The 23,026-nt window shown below is 37.0% G+C and overlaps 3 protein-coding genes across 7 annotated transcripts in view; 2 read left to right on the top strand and 1 right to left on the bottom strand.

The window, feature by feature from the left end:
* Window positions 1-18,068, top strand: part of Sox102F (transcription factor Sox102F) — a 157,127-nt gene extending 139,059 nt beyond the window's left edge. For all 5 annotated transcript variants that reach the window (XM_085488659.1, XM_085488661.1, XM_085488658.1 and 2 more), the window contains 6 exons: window positions 9,266-9,547; window positions 10,094-10,472; window positions 11,298-11,522; window positions 11,874-11,921; window positions 12,084-12,236; window positions 12,475-18,068. In XM_085488659.1, coding sequence (XP_085344785.1) covers window positions 9,266-9,547; window positions 10,094-10,472; window positions 11,298-11,522; window positions 11,874-11,921; window positions 12,084-12,236; window positions 12,475-12,965 — 1,578 coding nt within the window. In that variant the 3' untranslated portion in view covers window positions 12,966-18,068. The remainder of the gene's footprint in view (window positions 1-9,265; window positions 9,548-10,093; window positions 10,473-11,297; window positions 11,523-11,873; window positions 11,922-12,083; window positions 12,237-12,474) is intronic.
* On the bottom strand, window positions 17,833-20,578 carry Polr3C (RNA polymerase III subunit C). Its single transcript, XM_029308651.1, has 8 exons — window positions 20,519-20,578; window positions 19,842-20,061; window positions 19,570-19,688; window positions 19,327-19,463; window positions 18,957-19,197; window positions 18,524-18,886; window positions 18,065-18,425; window positions 17,833-17,984 (listed from the first exon to the last, which is right to left on the bottom strand). The coding sequence occupies exons 2-8, from the start codon at window positions 19,983-19,985 to the stop codon at window positions 17,850-17,852; spliced, it is 1,500 nt and encodes a 499-aa protein (XP_029164484.1). The 5' UTR covers window positions 19,986-20,061; window positions 20,519-20,578; the 3' UTR covers window positions 17,833-17,849.
* Window positions 20,579-21,289: 711 nt separating this feature from the next.
* The window catches only part of Naa15-16 (N-alpha-acetyltransferase 15/16), a 36,309-nt gene continuing 34,572 nt past the window's right edge, over window positions 21,290-23,026 (top strand). Inside the window, exons 1-5 of the mRNA XM_029308656.2 lie at window positions 21,290-21,479; window positions 21,772-22,119; window positions 22,213-22,347; window positions 22,458-22,602; window positions 22,694-22,951. Of these exons, the coding sequence (XP_029164489.1) occupies window positions 21,423-21,479; window positions 21,772-22,119; window positions 22,213-22,347; window positions 22,458-22,602; window positions 22,694-22,951 (943 nt within the window). The 5' untranslated portion in view covers window positions 21,290-21,422. The remainder of the gene's footprint in view (window positions 21,480-21,771; window positions 22,120-22,212; window positions 22,348-22,457; window positions 22,603-22,693; window positions 22,952-23,026) is intronic.

The following is a 23,026-nucleotide window of genomic DNA, read 5'->3' as shown; positions in this document are numbered from 1 at the left end:
GATTTGTCTCGTGTCATCTTCGCCACTCAAATGTCACAAGTGTTCTGAATAAAAAATATAATATTTTTCAATTATATTTATTTCTTATCTAGTCTACAATAATTAAATTCTTACCCTATGCTGTAACTATATATGAAAACATAAATGTATTCACAAGATTCGCACTGCACATTAGCACATGTGCATTGTATATCTGCAATAAAATTATTCCGCTAAAATTGTATTTAACGGTATTCATCAATGTGGCATATATAATTCTTTCTTCGCAACAAAGAAGTTGCAAAGAATTCCAGTTAACTCAGAATAGATTAAGCTAAAGAACGTCTCCACGATTTTATTAATTGCCGTAGAATGACCTGGCTTCCACAGCATGTATTTTATAATTTTATGTGCATGTTATTCTCTTGGATTCCAAGAATAGTTTTGTCTTTCATCAGATCTTTCATCTGCGAATTTCTCAACATTATTTTATTGTAGTAGATATAACAAACAAGAGAAAACAATATATAATAGAATGAGAGATCAGGTTATATATTATCAGGTTACATATTAATATGAGGTAAAAAATCTAATTAATTTGCATTAAAATTATGCAAGATCTATTTCCAGGAAGATATAATTTTCGGTGAGAATATACTGTTTTATCTAAAAAAAAATATTATATATGTGACGTTTTCTGTGAATACTTTTTCTTTTTAACAATAATTTTACGAACAACTTTTTTCTATTAATCTATCGATTTCTCTTTGATAACAAAAATATTGCACAATCGTATCCATTCGCAAAATCGGCGACCGGTAGAATGAATTAGAATCGCGGTTGCATCGCTCAAACGGGAGAGGAGAGACGAGGGGCTGCATCGTGGCACGTGCATCGCGCGCATTATTCTCGTTTCTCGAGTGGTCGGGTCTCGGGTCTCTCTGCAAAAGCGAAAACACAGAAGAAAGCAGATTGGAATGAACATACGGACGAGCGCGCGCGAGAATGAGAGAAGGAAAGATTTTGTTACGTGTGTGCGTGTACAATAATACGTATATACATATATATATAAAATTAATTAAAGTCGATGGAGATGCGAAGGGAACTGCTTATTGTGCTTACCCCGACTTGGAGAGCATGACGATTTTATGTGGGGTAAGGTAAAGAGAGGTATGTACTCGTGTATTGTAGTAGTAACCCTCGTCGATCTTCTTCCACCTCAACTTGATCCTGTTCTCTTCTTTCTTTTTGTCGTATATATGCCACTTTATCGTATTTCGATACCCCTCATCGGGATCATCAACCAGCGAAAGTGTGAGTGACAAAGATTAACTCGTTAGGAATTAATCGCACTCTGATTGAAGACATGTTTCTAACTCGTATATTGTTTTAATTCGTAGCGAGTATGCGGAATTGATTAGATAAGAAAGAGGTCCAAGAATATTTTTGACGTGTGATTTTTCATATTATTATTTAAAGAGAGATAATATTTTATAGACAGTAATTATTTGTTTAAATTTAAGTATGTCAGATATCACAGAAAATAAGCATTCTTTTTACGAGCATATTTTGAATACACGATGATAAAAACTATACATATATATATATATATATATATATATATATATACGAACATATGCTACATTTTTGTCGCGTTATCAGACGCAGACATGATGAATTCAGCTGATGACCGATCACTCGACTACGTGACGTTAAAGAAAAAGATAATTAATACGTCTTATTTAATATACACGACGAAAATGATATTCCCTCTCATCTCGCGAGCCAGAAACGTTTGTTGACACCGTCGCGGCATAAACCAATCGAGGTGTCGAAATGGTACGGTGACAGTGCGTCGCGGTTGTCGGCTGCCATGCACTACAGATAGAGGGATCGCCAAGGGATCTTCTCTCGAGAGGGGTGATCGTTGATGGGAACGTCGACAACCGCGATAGAGACAAAGAGAGAGGAAGACGTCAGACAGATAGAAAACAGATAGAAGGAGGAAAAAGAACGTGAGAGGAACGTATCCTGTCTCTGTCGCTGAAAGAGAATCGAGCCGAAGGAAGCGACGCGAGAAAAGAAGATACGCTGGCAGGAAAGTAAGAGAGAAGCGGAGGAGACAGCGACGCGATTGCCCTCTTGCTTGCTTCAAAGTTGACAGGGGGTTGCTTCGGACGCATCCCGACGTTTCCCCGAGGTCTCCAGGGATAGTCGCACACCACCTCGACTTTACCACACACGAGCCTCGCGGAAAGAAACTCCCGGCGGACGTAAGAAGCCGAAGACAATAATCCTGCTGACAGCCGGCTCATCGTCGCAGCTTATTTCGATCTCACGATGGGCGCTGAGCCGCTAAGAGAAGAGGGCCTGTCTGCGCCTCTCGATGGCGTACGCTGTCATACATGTCGTAATATCAAGGTTTAATGCCATTAACGCGCACCATGTGTATCAACGGGGAATCGAAGACTCGTAAATGTACCGGCTGAAACGCTAAGAAGAATACCCTGAAGCGTCTTTGTTATCCCTTTGGCTGTGCGAACGGATTATTTGCTTGGCACAGAATAAATCTGCAGTAATAGCATCTTATTTTGATCAAAGAGGCGACGATTTCGAATATGATTATTATTAATATATTGCTATATATGCACAGAGGTCAAGAGATATTTAATGTAGTTGTTGAGCGAAGAGATAAAGATATCTTCTTAGAGCTGGTAATATACAAAAATAAAATTGCTTATGCAACTAAAAATTCTAAGATCTCTCAAGTTCATACAATGTGACGTTCTGTTCGATATTAATATCGAACTGCAAGATTTATATTTATATTTAAGAAAAGTCGACAAACACATTTTTTAACTCTACTTTCTTGCTCCCCGGGGAGTCTTTTAGAGGGCCACCCAACGTTCCGATAACGGGACATTCATATGGCTGCGGGCTACAAGTGCTAATGACGAGAAATTCACCGTGTTTACGATCGATAGTTGCGTGCACCGTGGAATAAACATTGTGCACGAAACACCTTTATCGTTCCGGATTCGAACGATCGATGTCTCCTTCGATACGTGAACTATCATAGATGTATAGAATCGGGTGATGATAAATCGTAGAGGATGATGGGCATCCGCAGGATTTTTTCCAGGAGGGACATGATTACATTTTTTTCATTTTTTTGTTCCTTCTTAATTTTTAAAAATTTTATGTTTTTATTATTTTCAGTTTTTTTCCTATTAAATATGCAAATAAATTGCAGTGTTTATTCAAAAGGAGAGTAAATACTTAATTTTTTATTGATTTCAAAAGGGGCAAATAATGTCGAGCGAAGACTTGTGCAGTTTAGGAACGACGAAACCTGCATTTGCTGGAACATTACCGACGTCATTAATGTCACAGCGTGTTCGCGCCGCGTATGAACTGCTAATGATTTAATGCGCGCTGATTGTCTATACGTTTGCGAACTTGTTAATTGAAAATACGTCAGAGATTAAAATGCGGAGATTTTGTATTTCATTAGCATATCGATCGCGATTAGTAATCGTTACATTAATAAAAAATAAGCAAATTTATGTATGTATGACGTGCGAATAAGATTTTATCAAGAAGACTATAAAGTATTAGTACAGATTTCCTAATTGATTATTTATCGATGTAATTATATCTTAATCTCTTTCTCGGAAAGAGAGAATGGTTGAACAATGATTTAACTATTGATCGATGAGACACTAATGAACGCGTGTTTATACGAGACGACTGGGTGGAGACCTTACATAGTTAACTCCACAGGCATTATCACAATTGCTCGCGGAAGCGATGACGCGACTCTGGTTGGAAAAGGGAACAAAGTCGTCTTTGTGATGTGTATAGGATCCAGGATGATCGAGAGACGGAAAATGTTGCTTGTGATAGCGACGGACCGTTCATTCGAATAATATCGGCGAACGATATCGAGACCCGGGTATATATACTGGCGAAGGGAATTATTAATATTAGCGCTTTCGCGAGAAACCGCTCCCCGATGATCGGCCGATTTGTTTATCCACCGACGTGAAATATCAAAAGGATAGAGGCGGCGAACAGATAATAAACATCGGCCAATAAAGATAGCCGAAAATAACGTGCTGTGCAACGCGTCTCTGTGTCTCTATACACGCGTCCACCCGGACCGGTCTGATCTATGATTATGGATTCCGCGAGGTCGATGCGGCAAACTTGTGTGTCTTTTGACGATCGCGCGAAATGTCTGCCCTGCCTTTTGCAGTCCTGGCTAGAAAAATCGTATAAACCGTATATCGTGCATCGATACATGCCACTGAGACTCGATACGTTACTGTTTTTTTCATTTCCATACTTTGAATCTCCCCGCAACTGCCGCGCTTGTATCGAAAATAAGGAAAATGCTAGAAAAGCAAATTGTGTAAAAATAAATTATGAATTTCTCCTATGACAAATAATTTGTAACGTAATACTTATCTGCGCAAAACTTAAATTTGGGATGTTAATTTTGTGTGATTTTTAATAATTGGGAAAAAATGATAATTCAAGATAGAATTACGTATCTTAAATAAGACATATAATAATATAATAATATATAATAATATACAAATAATATACTTAATAAATTTATATTTTAAGTATACATCTAAAATAAGTATTATATGTATAATTTGAGTGTATAAATTATATAAATTGATATATAAACAAGCATATAATTTGATTTGGCATACATAATCTAGCTAATTGCATAATAAAAAAGCAACGATTATTTTTTATTTGTCTTAGATTACATATATAATGATAGTTAACTTGTAGATTGTCCTTGTTCAATTACAAATACAGCGAGAGAGGAAACTTATCGTGATACACGTGGCATAATGGGATTCAATTACAAGGATATAAATAACACATATCAACGAGATCTATACAGACACTATTACATTGCGAAAGAAAAGACGATAATCCCGCATGGATTAACATATACAGTGTCTTATAAAGAGATATTTTTTTAGTTTTTTTAAGAGAAGGTGATAATAACAGCGCTATAAATTTTTAATCTAAAAATAGTTACAAATCTATGAATGTATGAATTTTTTTCAATCGAAAAAAATCCCCTTCACAAGTTAATAGAAATGATAGATTTATCATTAAAACTAATATCGCGATTTACAGAGCATCTCTTGTATATGTACGAAGAATCCAATCACAATGTGACGCTTATCCCGTCTTATCTGCATGATTTATATCATCGATCTCCAGACACACCATACTCTGTCGATTCGATCTTTGCATTGTGTATCGTCATGGTTTGCGATGAAAGAGACGAGACGGCCGCTTTCCGGCCATGTATCCACGGCAATGGACCATCTTATGTGTCCCTCCGCTACACTCGAAAAGCGGCTACCACGAAAATACCGCTTCCGGTTGCCCTAGATTCCCGCAATTCACGGGTCCCTCTCTCTCCCTATCTCTCTTCCTCCTATCGTTGCGGCATCATATGGGACGAGAGCGCGAATCCCGTTCAAAGCGCTCCAAATAATTTATGTATCCACAGGTCGCCCCTTTCTTGTCTGCGTATCGTCGGGAAGATTCCGCATCTCTCTTTTAAAATTCCATTAAAGAGTGCAGCGGCGCTTTTTTCGTCCGACCTGAAGGACCAGTTTGTCCTTCTTTTGCCCGTCCTCCCGATCGTTTATTTATGAATTGTCATAACGCGATGTATTTCAGTCGATTGCGATAAGGTCACGTCGCAATATTTGGAGAGAAAGGGGAGAAGAGAAAGAGCCCTAATCCCATCTACGTGCTGTTCATATCGCAGAGTCGCTCGCTCTTGGCAGCGCGACGTAATTTTAGACAGTACCCGCAGTGACAGTCTTTATAACGCACGTGAAGTATGAACCACTTCCGGTGGATCTACGTCATCCGGCATGTCCCCTTGCACTCGCACTCTCTCCAGTGGCTCCGATTCTAAATCTAGACAAGCAAATCTCCTCGTGGCCTTTAGCCCCGCATCTCGCGCGTCGACAAAAGTCTCAGCTCTTGTCCATCGTGACGCAATGTTGCAAAACACATTGTTTGCACGTTAAACAAATATACCCACACGAACGTACAGATCACGCGATGTCGAATTGTTTGAGTTTCATCAATTTTACATTGTCTTGTCGACAAAGAGATGCGAATACTCTCCCCAGATTCTCTCCGGATCAGATCGATGATAGATAATCGGACGAAGAGCGATTATCGAAGTGGTAGATAGGTATGTTTCGGTAATTGCGTGGCTAAGTTTAGGCGGTGCAGTTGGCGTCAATGCGAGGATGCATATTCAGAACGGAGCTCCTCATATTCTTATGCTCACTTACTAAACCGCGGCGTCGCGTGTGGATGTGAATGTGAATGGAACTTGCTGGCACCCCGCCTGTTTATATTTAGCCACTGTGGGCGGTATAGCTGTCACGGATACGTATCATCGGCATAACTGAACTGTGCAAATGAATAATGAAGTTCCAGTCGTCCCTTTCGCTCTCTCTCTCTCTCTCTCTCTCTCTCTCTCTCTCTCTCTCTCTCTCTCTCTCTCTCTCTCTCTCTCTCTCTCTTTCTATCTCTACCTCTGTCTCACCTCTTTCTTTCTCCGTCTCTCTCTCTCTCCATCCTGATGTTCATTATAGGTGCCCTCAACCGAGAACGTTACCCGAATTGGCGTTACCCGGTCGCGTCTCATTGTCTCTCTCCGTGGACAATCTCTTCGCGCCACCGAAGCGAACGCGACACATGTGGTCTCAATGAACGCACATGCATATATAGGTACATGTATATGTATGTACGTTCGCGGGGAACATAAATGCACGGTTCGGCAGCCTTTGAGCGCGGTTCGCCGTACCGACGCATCGTAAAAGATTGTAACGTCAACGAATACAGAGAATGGAGAATAGTCATACGATACTCTTAATCCTATAATGACTGCCCTGTTAGTTCCGTGCGGTTTAATGTGACGTTAAAACAACATGTATATATACTCGATTCCTTATACATCAAGTGTAATTCCTAAATTATCAAAAGGAGAAGCGCGCACGTCCATCTAGTGTAATTAAATATATACACAGAGGGAATTTTCTCTTGGAATTTACCCTCAAAATCGTGGTAATCGTGGGCCAATATGGTATTGGAAGAATTTTATGAGTTCTATTACAATAAGATGTAAAATATGTTTGATTAATTTTACCATTGTACATAGTAAAATTTACTATATACGCATTATTAATATTTTTTATTGTGGTAAATATTTAATTAGAGAACTCTTATAAAATTTATATTGTTCTACGATTACCATAATTTTCAAGATAAATTTTAAGAGAAAATTCTCTCTGTGTAGATATTATTTATCATAACATAAATATTGTACGTACAGTAATTAATTTTTATTAAAGTCCTAAGTTGATGATAAGCAGAATAAATTTAGCTTCCTTCTTCTCGTAATTTCTCGATATATTTCCTGTTTCTCTTTAGATCATAATTTTAATTAAATATAACGTAAAGAAGGAAAAATTAATTCTTTAATAATAAAAATTAATTAATCTCGAATAACATTAAAGCACTTCCTCCTTTACACAGTTTCTAAGACGAGTGAAAATGAGCATATTGCATTGTAATCATTTTGCGTCAATATCTATTGGAAGATATTGGCTACTTATGCATCCATCACGCTCTTCTTTTTATGTTATCGGTTTAAACAATCCGCAAAGGCCAAAAAGAAATATCCGGCAATGGCAAATTGACACGGAAGGTTATTGCTTATCGCCGCGCGTGCAACGCTGCATGTTTTGCACGGATTTTTACATCGCACAAACTTACCCTGCAGTTTTTTTTAAGCTGCCGCAAAACTATTTATAAGCCGACTGATCTTTTACATTAATTTCTTACGTCTCGGTAGTAAAATTCCGAGAGCCCCGTCGATCGTTTTTCCGCGATCCATCGGATGTCGTGAAATTAATAATCGCGAAGAGAAGGGCGATATGACACACGGACGCATATCCGCAGCGTCGCGCGCGCGTATGACGTCTCAGCTGGTGCACAGGCTGGATGAATAAACGTCTTCCTTATCGTCTAAAATAAACTGCACGTATCTGGATCGTAGCCAGGATGTAGGAAAGTACAATGATATTCGTCCCGTAAATTGTTGCGTTCCTACGGAGGGTGGATCGGACACATTCGCTCGTCTAAATCCGTAACCGGCTTTATTTAACCGCTTAATTGTGCTTTAATACTATTAATATAATATTTTATGTGCGTAGAAAAATTTTCGCTCATTCGATGCACTTGGCTTTGATCTCTTCGATCGCGTGTTGTCATCGCAGACAGATATTACGTATGTAATTAGATTTTTAACATATTATTGATATGTTTACGAGACCTAACGTCGTGATATATGTGCAGTATTTTATATTTAAAACGTTGTTGATAATTTAAGATTTGCAGATGCTTTTATATATATAAATTTTTTGTATGTTTGTACACGAGTATGAAATTATGATATAGTAATAAAAATTGGAAAACATTTTTTTTAGAAATACTGGCACGTCCAACACAAACTGAATATTTAAAATCACTGTAACATTTGTTGAGTATCAAATTTTTTCTACAATTCGCAATGTTTGCATCACAATATCAAGAAAAATTTTAACGTAATGCAAAAATATTCTTTTTTATTTGATTCAAATAAAATATGAAACATTTATATGAGTTTCGTATAAATAATACTATAATACATAATTTATCCAAGTTTATCTAAATATCAGTAAATATTAAAATATCCCCTTCGTGCAATTATCTATAAAAATAATCGTTGCATTTATACATATCTAAATTAATTGTAAGTACTCGCCTACAATATTTCTAGATATATGTGAAGTTGATGAGACATAAAAAACTAATTTTCTTTCACAATCTGCTCCATTAAAATATAAAAAAAATGTATTCGAATAATTGCATATATATACTATATTTCGTATACATTCGACTAAAAAATAGAGAAACGAAATGTACGAGGGCTTGAAACGGTCCTTACCACGCATCGAATTAGCATCGACATAAAGCGGCAATCAGACGTCGCATAATTTATTCCACGCGTACATTTATCCCGACAACACGTCCAGTGTATTTCCGTGCGCGGACAAGCCACCAAACTGTCCATTCTCCGCAATAGTTTCGCGAATTCTCTATCGCGTCCCTGGTTATAAGAGCCGATGCATAGAGAAGCGCAGCGTCCCTTTAATTAGTGGTCCGTGTGCTTTTACAGTATCCCGCTCACATGACGGTCGACTCGCAGAAGCAAATCGAGATGCAGCGGCTGCAAACGGAGCACTTGAAGCGACAGCAAGAGCACATCATGCAGCACAACATCCAGGAGTTGCAGGCTCAGATGACAAAGAGCCAGCTGAGCATGCCGGGACCGCAGTCGTTGATGTTCCTGCCGTTTCTCGAGCAGCTTAGAGGGCTACCCGTGCAGTCACCCATGCCTCCGCCACCAACAACGTCGACCGCCACCACTGGCAACAAACACATCAACTCCATCGCCAATGTATGTGACTCGGTGATTATCACAATTTTCACCACTTCCGTATATAATCAGGTTTTTGCAAAATTGCAATATTTTTTTTATTTTTGCGACACTGATCCGTTCTTCATCTACTCGTTTCACATCAGTGATTAACTATTTTCACCAGTTTCATACGTAATCAGGGTTTCACAAAATTGCAGTGTCTTTATTTTCGCGACACTGATCATTCTCAATCTATTTATTCGTTTCACATCAGTGATTATCGCTATTTTCACTTTTCACCAGTTTCATACGTAATCAGGGTTTTACAAAATTGCAGTGCAATGTCTTTATTTTCGCGACACTGATTATTCTCAATCTATTTACTCGTTTCAAATCAGTTTCGTACGTAATCAGGGTTTTACAAAATTGCAGTGTCTTCATTTTCGCGACATTGATAATTTTCAATCACATCAGTAGAAGATATGGACCACTTAATTTGAAAAATGTTAAGTCTTCTAGAAATACACTCTTGACATTGTTTCAACGATTGTGATGATGCTAAAGAGACTTTAATTTGGTTCGCAGATGATCAGCAGTCATCGGGAAGGTTCGAGCTGGGCGACCGCGCATCTGGCGCAGATGACCACGCAGATGGAGAAGGAATCGCCATCACCGGCGCCGATCTCATCCGCCGTAGCACCGACGGCTCCCCCGCTTCAAGATCTCGACGCGCCGTTGAACCTCACCAAACCCAAGTCCACATCCTCAGGCGCAACAGCATCCTCCTCGTCGCCCGGCAGTGATTCGCACTCGACTGGTGCCGGAAGTAGCGGCCAGCAGGAGCAGCCGTTGGCGGCGACCGCGCCAAAGCTCTTCCCCCCAGGATTACCGATACCCCGGAATTATCTACCGACGCTTCCTTACGCCGGCCTGCCGCCGCATCTCAGCACACTATCTTCGCCAAGTAAGTGGAGACATTTGTGATCGTTCATGAAAGCCAGAGTTGTTAAGCTACGGTGAATCGGATCGGAATAATATACCGATATTTTGTGAAATTGTTTATGATTAAATATTTTTTTTTGTACACATCGCGATCTTGGCTGTTGGATCTTGGAATTTCATGCTGATGACGATACTTAACCATCTTCTAGCAGACCAGCTAGTTTTCCTGATTGTTGTCCGCGGTCAAAGTTTCTTCCTCTGTAGTTCGTTTCATTTGCTATTTGGTTTTTACATGAATACCAGCGTACCCATAATCAACGACGCGTGACGCGATTATTTCCGATAAGGTCCGCGCGACAAGATTTGTACAACCGAGGAAGGAAAGAAAATCTCTAGGTCGTCATTGTAATGTCGAGAGCGAATCTCCTCGTGCGTGACAATCGTCGCGTGCCACTTCATCCACAATATATAAATGGGATGCTGAAAAACACGTACAAACTTTTAGGGATTGTGTTGATCAAAAAAGGTTCTCGCAAACGTTATAGTTCCAAAAACTATTTTCAAGTTACAAATAATTAAAAATTAATTTTTTATTATTATATATAATTCTCAAAAGCCAGTGAGCTTAAACAATTTTAATGTTTTCAATTAATATTTAGCATTAAAACTTGGAATATTAAAGAAAAACGTCGACGAAGCGAGATTGACTTTAAATCGAATACACAAAATTCGAAGATGAATGAATCACGTGGTTTTTCAATATCTCGCACAACTCAAGTGACTATAACTTCTCCGGTTGTCCTCGCCGCGCCTCTTTCATCTCACTTTCTTCGGTGACCCGTTGCAGTGGGCAAAGTAATGGCCAAAGACGAGGCCGGTGGAGCTGGTGGATCCGTGGCGGCCGCTGCGGTCGCGGCCGTGGAGAAGCACTTCGCGATGCACGGGCTCTACGGATTACCGCCGAGCGCAGGTGCGATGCCACCGTCTACCCAGACTCAAAGACCGATCAAGCATTCTGGTTCCCGGGAAGAGACGCCTCAGGAGGAGCAGGACTTTCTCTCGACGCCTCACAGTAAGCGAATACTGCAGGGATGAAGGAGCGTTAGTCGGGACAAATGTGCAGTATAGAAATGGAGCTCGGTTAATATATCGAGTTTTAAACACAATTTTTTTTTGACAAGTATGCAGCAGTTTTTTTTTTGTTAGAGGACCAGTAATCCTACGTAAAACATTCTTTATATAGATTAAATTAAGATCTAGTTATAAAAATAAAATTAACCATAGTCATATATAAGAGAACTCCTATTGTTCCGATATAGAGAAAGAGATATGCATATGAAGCTTGTATCATAATTAATATTATAAAGTATGTATAATAGCCTCTGTTGTACCTTGTAAATATGATTCGGTTTCGAAATTGCAGTGTGGCGAGATCCGGCATATAAAGTAGCGGAAGACATAACGGAAAAAGGTAAGCAGTTCTATGAGTAACGATTAGGCTGATATTACGCTCTTGTTTTGAGAGCGGCAAGTGACGCCCTCACGAAATCAGATTCGTTTCTCACGAGAGTATCGTGAATCACGACGACGGCGTGACATCTAATCGCCTCTGTCTTTCTCTTTCTTTCTTCAGCTAAAATGGTGAGGCAGCAGAAAAGGGAGAATGAGAACAAGCCACATATCAAGCGGCCTATGAACGCATTCATGGTGTGGGCCAAGGATGAACGTAGAAAGATCTTGAAAGCTTGTCCAGATATGCATAATTCGAACATATCGAAAATTCTCGGTAAGCACATCTAATCCATATCGCCTTTCACATCCGCGATTATAATCATCAATCCACTCTTGAATTAATTCTATCACATTATTACTTATACATTAAATAATTTCATATAAAAAATATATATTAAACTCGACAATAATATCATACCTTTGCTACAAGGAATATGATGAAAAGTTACTTGAGACATATTTAGAAAAATGATCAGTGAACGCAAAGCTAAATTCTTCGTCTTCGGTTTTAGGCGCCCGATGGAAGGCGATGTCGAACTCGGAGAAGCAACCGTATTACGAGGAACAATCGCGGCTGTCGAAGCTGCACATGGAGAAGCACCCGGACTACAGGTATCGGCCGCGGCCGAAGCGCACGTGCATTGTGGACGGCAAGAAGATGCGCATCTCCGAGTACAAATCACTGATGCGACAGCGGCGGCAGGAGATGCGGCAGCTGTGGTGCCGCGATGGTGGTAGCGAGATGAACTTTTTGTCGCCGGTCAGCGCTGACATGGCTGGCTCGCAGCATCACCCAGGAGGCGCCGGTCCATCGGCACGGCCGTCAGTCTCACCACCGGCGACGATGTTGAACGGCAGCGGTGCCGGACCTAGCTCGGACCATCCCTCGTTCTACTATCCGCAGGACAGCCTCTCGCCGACGGACATGATGAACTTCTCGCCCGAGAATTCCGGCTCGATTGGCGGCTACGACGCGAGTCCGCGGCACCACGACGAGGATTGAACCGTGGCTCCGGGTCAGCCACTTTGGCCACCCGGAGCATCATCGTCATCATCGTCGGCAGCAGCTGTGGCGGCAGCGGCCGCGGCGGCCGCAGCGGCGGCGTCCACGTCGAGACTCGCCCACGAGCTCTTCTGGTAAGAATCGTCCGTCTCGGTGGAGGTGACACCGTCGTGTCTTTTAAGTCGACAGACGTCGCGAGAGCCGCTGCTACGCGAACTACGGAAGGAGGACGCTGTTACTTCGCAGGAGAAGACAAGCCGGGTGTCTCGAAACCTCACCGGAGGTTGTGATATAATCTCGTTCTATCTCTGTGCCATCGTACACGAAACGTCAAGGACCCTATCCGCGAAGCAAAGGCGCCAGAGCGTGTTCACCTGATCGAATCCGCCGTCGTGACGTCGCGTTCGGTACCAGGTATTGAAAGAATAGTCACAAGGTAATTTTACGCAGTACAATCTTTCAGTCAATTAGTTCGTTTGATTGATATGGAATGTGTATTCGAATATCTCGAAAGCAATGTATTGTGCGGTTAACATAAGTGAACACAACATTTTGACAGATAATGATATCGTCTTCCAATTAAATTCTTCTTTATGGTAATACGTTGCCCTATATTATTTTATATTTTCATAATTTTCGCGATTTTTCAATTGCTGCGCAATACAACGCTATTCCAAGACAATCTTTATCAAGGATCTATTTATCCGTTTTGCAGAGACAATCTTTGGCGTCCACGATTTTCTTTGTGCAAAGACACTTTTATTATTCGTTTTTTTTTTTTTAATTCAGACTTTTATAAAAAATGAAATATTTTTTCAAATGTATTTTAAAAGTTTAAACTAAAAGATGCAAGAGACATTTAAAGAACGTCGTAAAACTGTCTGATAGATCTCCCATCTGTCACAAGCTATCTGAACGTGTAAAATGTCATTTCTTCCTTGCGAGCGACGACGAAGAATGGCGTTTTTTTACGCACGTCGGCGGTATTCTTTACATTCTACTGTATCGTATAATCAAAACTGCAGTTTCCACGAAACTCACGATAGACCTCGAGATGATCGGTAGCTAATAGAGGTACCTACGATTAACCGGCGTTGAACTAGCAGCCAAAATACGCTCATTACACATTCAACGTACGTGCGCAAGGTGAGAGATGAGGTGCGAGGATACGCGCGCATTCGCATAATTTTTATAAAACTGATCGAAGCGTGTCGCTTCGGCATCATTTTGCCGAAATGCGTAAACTCGCGCCGGTCTCCTTATCAGGATTTGAATACGTAGCGAAATACATCACGTACGCGTTGCGACACGATGCATGGCCAAAAAGTCTTGTTCCTATTCCTTCTAGTGTGTGTATGCGTGTGTATGTGTGTGTCCACGATACGCCATTTCGGTCGGTCGTATCAAGAAAAAAAAACAATTAAAAAAAAGAATAGATGAATGTGAATAAAAACTGGTCTTAAAAAAAGCATACAGCATCTCTCGCAAACGCGTAGATGCGCACGTGGCAATCTTATCTTGCGACCGCCCCGCAGTCAGAGTTCTGTCTATAATGTGTACCATCGTATATAAAACGACCGCGTTCGATGCGCTGTGAACGAGAGGTCGGAACAGAGTGAGAAAAAGCTAGAGAATGATCGCTCGCGCGATTAAATCCCGGTGCGTAGACGCGTAACGGTTTCGCTTAAACATTAATGCGTAGTACTTATAGTATTTTCATCGTTAATTTATTGACCCTAATGTAGAAAACGGCGATAGCCGGGGAAGGTAATAATCGACTGAAAGGAGGGAAGAGGTGAACTAAGATGGACATGCGAGAATTAGTGCGGAACGTCGATATATTAGTACAACGTTACGGTGTAGGATGATGAAATGAAGGATGAGGGATTAGCGTTATTTATCGAAAAATTAGCACGCATTCAGCGATTGAATCGTTGCGATGCAATGGTGCATCAACATACGCGTTATGTTTCGCCGCTGTCGAATTATATTGCGAATAGAAAGGGGTGGGTGAAAGAGAGAGAGAGTGAGGAAGGAAGGGAGAGATTGGTTTACCCGAGGGATGGGATCGATGAAGAGATAATTACGGTCTCGTATATAAGCCGATGCTAAAAGCGAACACGGTTGTAATACGGTAGTCTGTGAGACGATTGAACAGGGCAATGTATAATGATTTGGAGCTCGATGTGATAATATTTATGTGCCAAATAGCGTTTTCGCGGACGGGGGGTTAATCGAAAAGGAGCCCCTAGGAGTCCCGTGTCGCCTTGTTGGCTCGACGTGAAACGAATTTTTGTGTCTTTTTTTCACGTTTTTTTTCTTTTGTTATTTATAATCAGTGCAATTACATACACACAGTACCTAATATAATTTTATAAAGAGAGCCAGTATCCTCGATATATATCTGCACCCGTTTCGTTGGGGCTCGACCGGCGTCAGATTAGGATTTAGCTTAATGTTGATAATAATTTATTTTATGTATATAATGGATTTGTACACACACACACACACACACAATGTGTCGGGAGATAATCATTGATCACGCGATCCGACACGAGCGTCAATATTATTAATGTACAGTGTAACTATATTGTGATGTATCTACGTAGCTACATTATTATACATGTAATTATTCGAAGTATGTAGATTAACAATGTTAAAATGCGATACGTATTCTTATTTTCATTGTCATTATTATCTTGATTATTATTATTATTATCGATGGCACTCATATATTATTATTATCATTATTATTATAAATATTACAGTTATTAATATCATCGTTGCTTATTTAGTACTATTATTTAAGTAATGAGCCTTATTATTTTTAGTAGCGAAAAAAAGGTTGTACGTGCCAGTTTAAACAATAACGGCAAGTAAAAGTTCGTTGTTCGTTAATGCTCGAATACTCAATCAAATTTTAATATGTCGTCATATCTCTGTATAATACACATTTTCTTCCTCCGAACTGTTTTCTTCGTCTGTGATGATTTCGGAATATCGCAAGAGTTTCAATTTTATGTCACATTCGTAAGTTGTATCTTTATTTAAAGTTTTATGTTTTGAAATATGTTTTTGAAGCAATCTTTTATCGCCAATTAAACTTTCAAAGGTAAGCTTGACATATGAAAAGAAAAATATGAAAGAAAAAAAATTTCTTTTAATTAATTTACTAGACATTACTATAGCAATTTTTATTTAGCAGAAATATTAAATATTTCGAGTGAGAGGTCCGCCTGTCTTGCATTTTTTCGATTGTGCCATACCCTTTCATTATTGTGTGAGCATCAAAAATTTAATTGTTTTAATATTTGAAAAATTTTATAAGATTGAGCTATATATACATATATATATGTATCTGATGATATATAAATTACGCGTATAACAAAATTCGGTCCGCAATTCTTTTTTTTTTTTTTCAAAATCTCATCCTTTTATTATTCTCCGCAGTGTTTGCTTTAATAAAAATCGGTTCTGCATTCCATCGATTGCGAATTTTATTTATTCGATCATTTATTTAAATTAACAGCGATATATTTAGTTCGTAGCGATCTCCTTAATTTCGGATATCACGATACGCAATAATCTCAATACACGATTATTATATTTACTGGCCTTTATATGCAACCAATGCGAATGCAAACTGTAAGAATAGTAAATTGTAAATTGAATTATACACTACTAATATTATAGTATATTTAACGTAAAGGAAAAAAAAAGTGAACATTAACACCCGCTCTCAATATTCCAAGCATTCACTTCATTTACATGTACGTTGTTGTTAATGGTATAAAAAAAATATAATAAAATAATGCTTTACCGAAATTCAATCTTAGTTTTAGGTATACTATTTCTAAATGAAACTTGTATGTATGAGGAATATGTATATAGTTCTGCAATACCAGTGCATATGGTGGAAGGGAGATAAAGTGAGCAAGAAAGAAAGAGAGAATGATAGAGCATATAAAAAGTCAGATGCATGTGTGGATGGAATAAAATTCTTGCGTTCATCTTAACACTACTAGTATCGTGATTGTAGTATCCCAAGTAGCCAACTGACGTTATTAAACATCAATGACATCATTTTGACATTTAATGACGTCACTTTGCTGCCTGGGATACTATCGGTATCAATAGCGTAAAATCAAAATAAATATTTAGGATGGTGGGTAAATATCGCTACTGATAATAACTATTTTAAATTTTATTTATTGATACGTACTCATAATATGGAATAGTCTGTCTTCATCGTAGTAGTGTTAAGATGAGCGTATAAAGCATACAGTAGAATAAAGGAAAAGTCATACTTTGGAACACACATAGTGTTGTATAATTGTCTAAAAATGTAGCACCTTGCACTTACTGAACGAAACATCATGTCGGGAAATAAGACATTTTTATTAAATGTTAATTGAAGACTTTGAAATAGAAACCTCTTATCAAGAACGTACCACAAGCTGGCTGTGAGTCACGTAACTAACTCTCCTTCACGTTTCATTTCTTTACAAGCATATCATTATTGCTTAAGTAAATAAAAAAAAAATATATATATATATATATACGAATAAACATTGGTAAATTGCAATTATTCATTTATGTTAACATCACCCAAAATGACTTTTCCTCATAGATAGAAACATCAAACGCACTGTATCACAATAGAGAGCAGTACACTATTATAAAAATATATAAATATATGATTATATTTATTATAATAATTTGAAAGCTAGGTACTCTTTGTTGTTTGTATTTTACAAGCGTAATCATTATTACATATAAATAAATATAAACTATATAAATGAATAAATGCAAGTCTCATTTTTACATGCGCACATCTTAAAAATAAAAAAAAAAAAAAACAACGAGATAAGCACAATTTTTAATTTAATGATACCGAAAATACATCGTTAATAAAAATAAGGTTTCATCTATTTGTAACTCTGTAGCATTCAGTTTCTTGATTGCATTTTGTGCTTTTTCAAGCTGTTGAGTTTCAGATGGCGTCATCATTTCTGCAATCTAGAAGGAAAATAATATTTTGTCATTAATTTGAAATTCTTTTTATCTCTATATAAATGTACAATATATTAATGTATTACATCAGCCAGTTGTTGATCCGTAGCACCATGTTCCTTCATATTAGCAGAAAGTATCTGCACTCTTAATTGTTTTTCTATCATGCGTTTATTACTGGTTAAGTCATGGTCTCGTCTTTTTATAATGTTATATAATGCTTGACAACAATGTTCAATTTCCATTTGAACAACTTTTATCAGATCAATATAAATGTGGAATGGTCCTTTCGTTGGTGCAGTCCAAGTTCCAATTTTCTTTACCTCTTGCATTTGTATGTAATTTTCTTGTGCCAAAATATACGTTAAGGCTTTAGCATCCTTTGCTGGAATCATTGCTAAGTGTTGAATTCGGTCTAGATTAACATTTTTTTCTATGCGCACTAATCTAAAATCATAGAAAAATGAATATAAAAGTATATGATTTGCTCTTTTTTATAACAAGGTAAAGTAAACCTTTGGAGTATATTAGATATTTATTCTTGCCTAAAAATTCTTGCAGCTTTAGAACCAAATCTTTCCGTTATAATACTTTCTATGGTTGTCCACACTAGCTGTTTAAATGCATTTTTCATATTAATACTATATTGGCCACCACCAGAATCACCAACTCGTTTAATAAATTGACTACTATCTTCTTCTATAAGTCGCAGATATTCAGCAAGATATTGTTCGAGTTCTGAATAACTCAATTTCTTAATTTCCTCCTTTATTTCAGTATATGGGATTGGATTTGATGTAGCTTCCCAAGATGCAGTACGCAAATACATCAAATTGATCAATTGTCTCATTAATTCTCCAGCATTTTTGTCAAATCTCTGAGTCATGGCCGATATAACAATTTTATCTCTAATGTAAATAATTGTAAGTTATATAATATTGACATTTTCAGAATTAATAGACAGATTAATAATCTTACCTAAAATCTTGTGTAAATCGGTCAAAATTGACCTGCCAATATAGCTTACTATCTCCAGGATCGACGTTTTGTCCTTGTAACATTTTAGAAATGGCTGTCAAATCAAGATGCGGTAAGTTATAGTTGGGTTTTTCAGTATTTTCTGCTTTTGTCTCAAAGGATGTGCTGTGCATTAAAAATTGGTTTTTTACTAACATTTCAAATACAGTTTTCAAATTTATGACAGAAAGTTGCTGAGTATCTAAAAAAAATATTTGGATTATTAACACAACAGATCCTGTTTATAGAAATTATTGTTATAAAGATAGAAAATCAAGAAATAGTTTATAAATATATAAACACAATAAATATATATCTAAATTATACATACATTTAGAAGGTGTCGCCTCAATTCGTTTATATGTTTTTATTATAACTTCAGATGCTGTGATATATCCATGCTTTAATACTTCTTCAAACATGATTTCACCTTCATCTCCACAGTAAGTTTTTGCAAACAGCATATATCTGCAATAAATAATGTCTATAATAAATAATGTTTCTATAGTATATTAACAATAATCATTTTTACAAATATTTATAAATACTTATTTGACTTGACAAATAAGAATACCTTGGATAACGAAGAAGCATAATAATTTTCTTGCAGTTTAAGGTATACTGAATATCTTTTTCATTCTGTTGATAAGTGACAAAGCCAAATTTCATAAGGACACACAATCCTTCTTTTATCTAAGAGTGAGAAAATTACACACACACACAATTAAGGATATATATAATATCAAAGAAAGAAAAATTCTTAATACAAAATATAAATAGTACAAAAGTAGATATAAAAAGTTAATATATTGCAGTAATAATTTGTATCTAGTATACAAAAGTTACCTTCATTAATGGTAATTTTGTATCAAATTGTATAACAGCTAATGATTTTGTTCCATATAACAAACTCTTTCCTATACATTGGACAATAGATCCAAAATATTCTTCTAATAGTAGCATACATAATTTGCTATGATAATCCTTCATATTTGTAATTTATACAAGCTTCTCATACATTCGATACACAAGTCCAAATGCTCTAGTATTATCCTGTACTGAGCACCTAAAACATAATTTAATATTAATAGATAATTTTAGGAAATTTAGGAAGTTTGTTAGGAGGAAAGAGGAGCTTAGAAAATTTTGATTTGAGATAGTTCATCTTGGCAAATTTGCTGTATTGGCTCTTGTAGCAATAGATTCTCTATCCTCATTAATAGATTATTTAAAACAAAAGAGACATCAAAACATATTTATATCAACAATGTCTATTCTAGACCATGCACATTAACACATTGTTATTTAGTTTTTGTTTATGCATACATAAATGCAATTTTGTTTATGTATACATAAATGCAACATCAATAAAGCATTTAAATTAGCAGAAAGATGTACGTTTTATCTGGAAAAAATTTTCCAAAATTTTTAAAATTTTTGAAGTTTACATTTAACTCTCTTTTATATTAAATTCTATTATATAAATAGGAATTATATACAATAATATATTTTTATTTACTTACATTAACCCTAACTCTAACCCTTATTTCTAGCATGCATGTTTTCTGGACACATTGCTAACATTAAGGCCTTATATGCATGAAAAATCCGGATTGGAGACTGGACTTCAAACCTAAGTTTGACCAATCAAATCAAAGGAGTAAAACTTCCTGTGTCTTGATTGGCTAATTGAATTCATTCTCACGAGTAGAATTTTTGGACGCACTTTTGCGTGAGTGATTCGTACGTGTATGAATATCCACTTATTAATTGATTTATATCTCAGCATTAATAACCCTGAGTCGAAACTTCACACTGTCATCGCGCGTAATCTTCTAAATTAACTCAGGAGTTTGTCTGTCACTTTTGCTGACCTTTTGGTAAATAATTTGATAAATATTTTTTATTAATGAAATATTATTACAGTGTACTATTATTATATTTTGTCGTGATATTTTTCGTAATTAATCAAGATATTTTCGGGACTAATTAACTTTACGCCATTAATATTAAATACTTTTATATAATCGGAAATCTTGTCTTATATTAAATTTAAAAATTTATTTATAAAAATAATAATTAATATGCAATAATTAATACATTAGTGAACTTTTTTATTTTGCTAAAATATTAAAAAAAAAATTAGAAATATTATTTTTTGACATGTTATATATATATCACATATACATATATACATAAAATATTCAGTAACGCGATATCGAATATGAATGGCAAAGCGAATCATTAATAATTCTATGCCTATTTGAAATCTGCGGCGCCGTGGCAACAGCACTTCCGGCGGAACATCAGTGTCGTAGATGATCACGTGATCGAAGATCGACTTCTTCGTTTGTGGCCACGAGGTTTTGTGGTGAAAATTAAGTTTACCGGGTGGAAAAAGCCCCCTATTTTTGTAGTTATACAAAAATGCCCTCCAGCAACCCATTGCCGCCAAAAGAAAATGCCTTGTTTAAGCGAATTCTGGTGAGTACACGCCGATCAAAATATTCTGTTTTGGACCCCACTCTTCGGCTAATAGGGTACACTCTCATGCTCTAATGATAAAGCACTCTTTGGGAAAAAACGGGAAAAACTCACTGGCGATCACGGTACGCGATGCCACGCTTCACTTTATGAATGAAAAGTCGCCTCGCTCGGCGACATTTCGCGACCATTTCCTACGAAATGCGGAATAAAACACTTGGAATGTCCCTTTTAACCCTCCTGGAATTTTTCACTACTGTAATTTCTCACACCAGACACGTATTTCTTACAGAGATGCTACGAGCACAAGCAATACAAAAATGGGTTAAAGTTTGCCAAGCAAATCCTGTCAAATCCCAAGTTCAGTGAACATGGAGAGACCTTGGCGATGAAAGGTTTGACACTGAACTGTTTAGGACGCAAAGATGAAGCTTACGATCATGTACGTCGTGGCCTCAGAAATGACCTACAGTCTCACGTTTGCTGGCATGTCTATGGTCTTCTACAGCGCTCTGACAAGAAGTACGACGAGGCTATCAAATGTTATAGAAATGCGCTCAAATGGGATAAGGACAATATTCAAATTCTTAGGGATTTGTCGTTGCTTCAAATTCAAATGCGGGATCTGGAGGGCTATAAGGTAAATACTTCAATGAGTACATTATGTTGTTTTTGCTATTTGATTATACTTTGTAATTGTATATTTTAACCGATGTCTTTCTTTTTCTTTTAGGATACCAGATATCAGTTGTTTATGTTACGTCCTACTCAACGAGCTTCTTGGATTGGTTTTGCTATTTCGTATCATTTGTTGAAAGATTATGAAATGGCATTGAAAATTTTAGATACTTTTCGAAATTCTCCAATGGTATGTATTATATATAATTACATATAAATGTATCAAAATTTTTATAAATACAACAATTGACTTTATGCGGTAAAAAAAAGATGTAATAGAAATATTTGTAATGTGTGCAGATTTGTTATGATTATGAACATAGTGAATTGCTCTTGTATCAAAATATGGTCATCCAGGAATCAGGGGAATGTGAACAAGCATTAAAACATTTAGACAAGTATAGTGATCAAATTTGTGACAAGGTCACTGTAAAAGAGACTTATGGTATATTGCAATGTTTTTTTTATAAAAATTTGCTCATATCCATTATATATAATTAATCTATATTTTTGTAATTTTTTGTTTGTTTTTTCAGGTAAACTAAGACTTCAATTAAAGCAATTTGCAGAAGCGGAACAAGTTTACAAGGAGTTATTAGATATTAACCCCGAAAATACAACATATTATACTAGGCTAGCAGAGGCTGAAAGACATAGCTCACCAAGCGAAACACTGCATATGCTCCAAAGATATGAAGAACTCTTCCCTCGAGCGTTAGCTCCACGCCGTTTGCAACTCAATTATGCGTCAGGAGATGAATTTAAAGTTTTAGTTGATCGATATTTACGGAAAGGTAATTTTCTTCCTGCATATATAATTATTTATTTAAACGAGACTTTTATAAAATGCATGATGTATATTTAATTAA

The sequence above is a fragment of the Nylanderia fulva genome, unplaced genomic scaffold (genome assembly GCF_048542155.1).
Source record: "Nylanderia fulva isolate GAGA-0341 unplaced genomic scaffold, ASM4854215v1 Scaffold7, whole genome shotgun sequence".
Taxonomy (NCBI): Eukaryota; Metazoa; Arthropoda; class Insecta; order Hymenoptera; family Formicidae; genus Nylanderia; species Nylanderia fulva.
The sequence above is the reverse complement of the archived record's forward strand: the minus strand, read 5'-3'. Positions and strand labels throughout refer to the sequence as shown.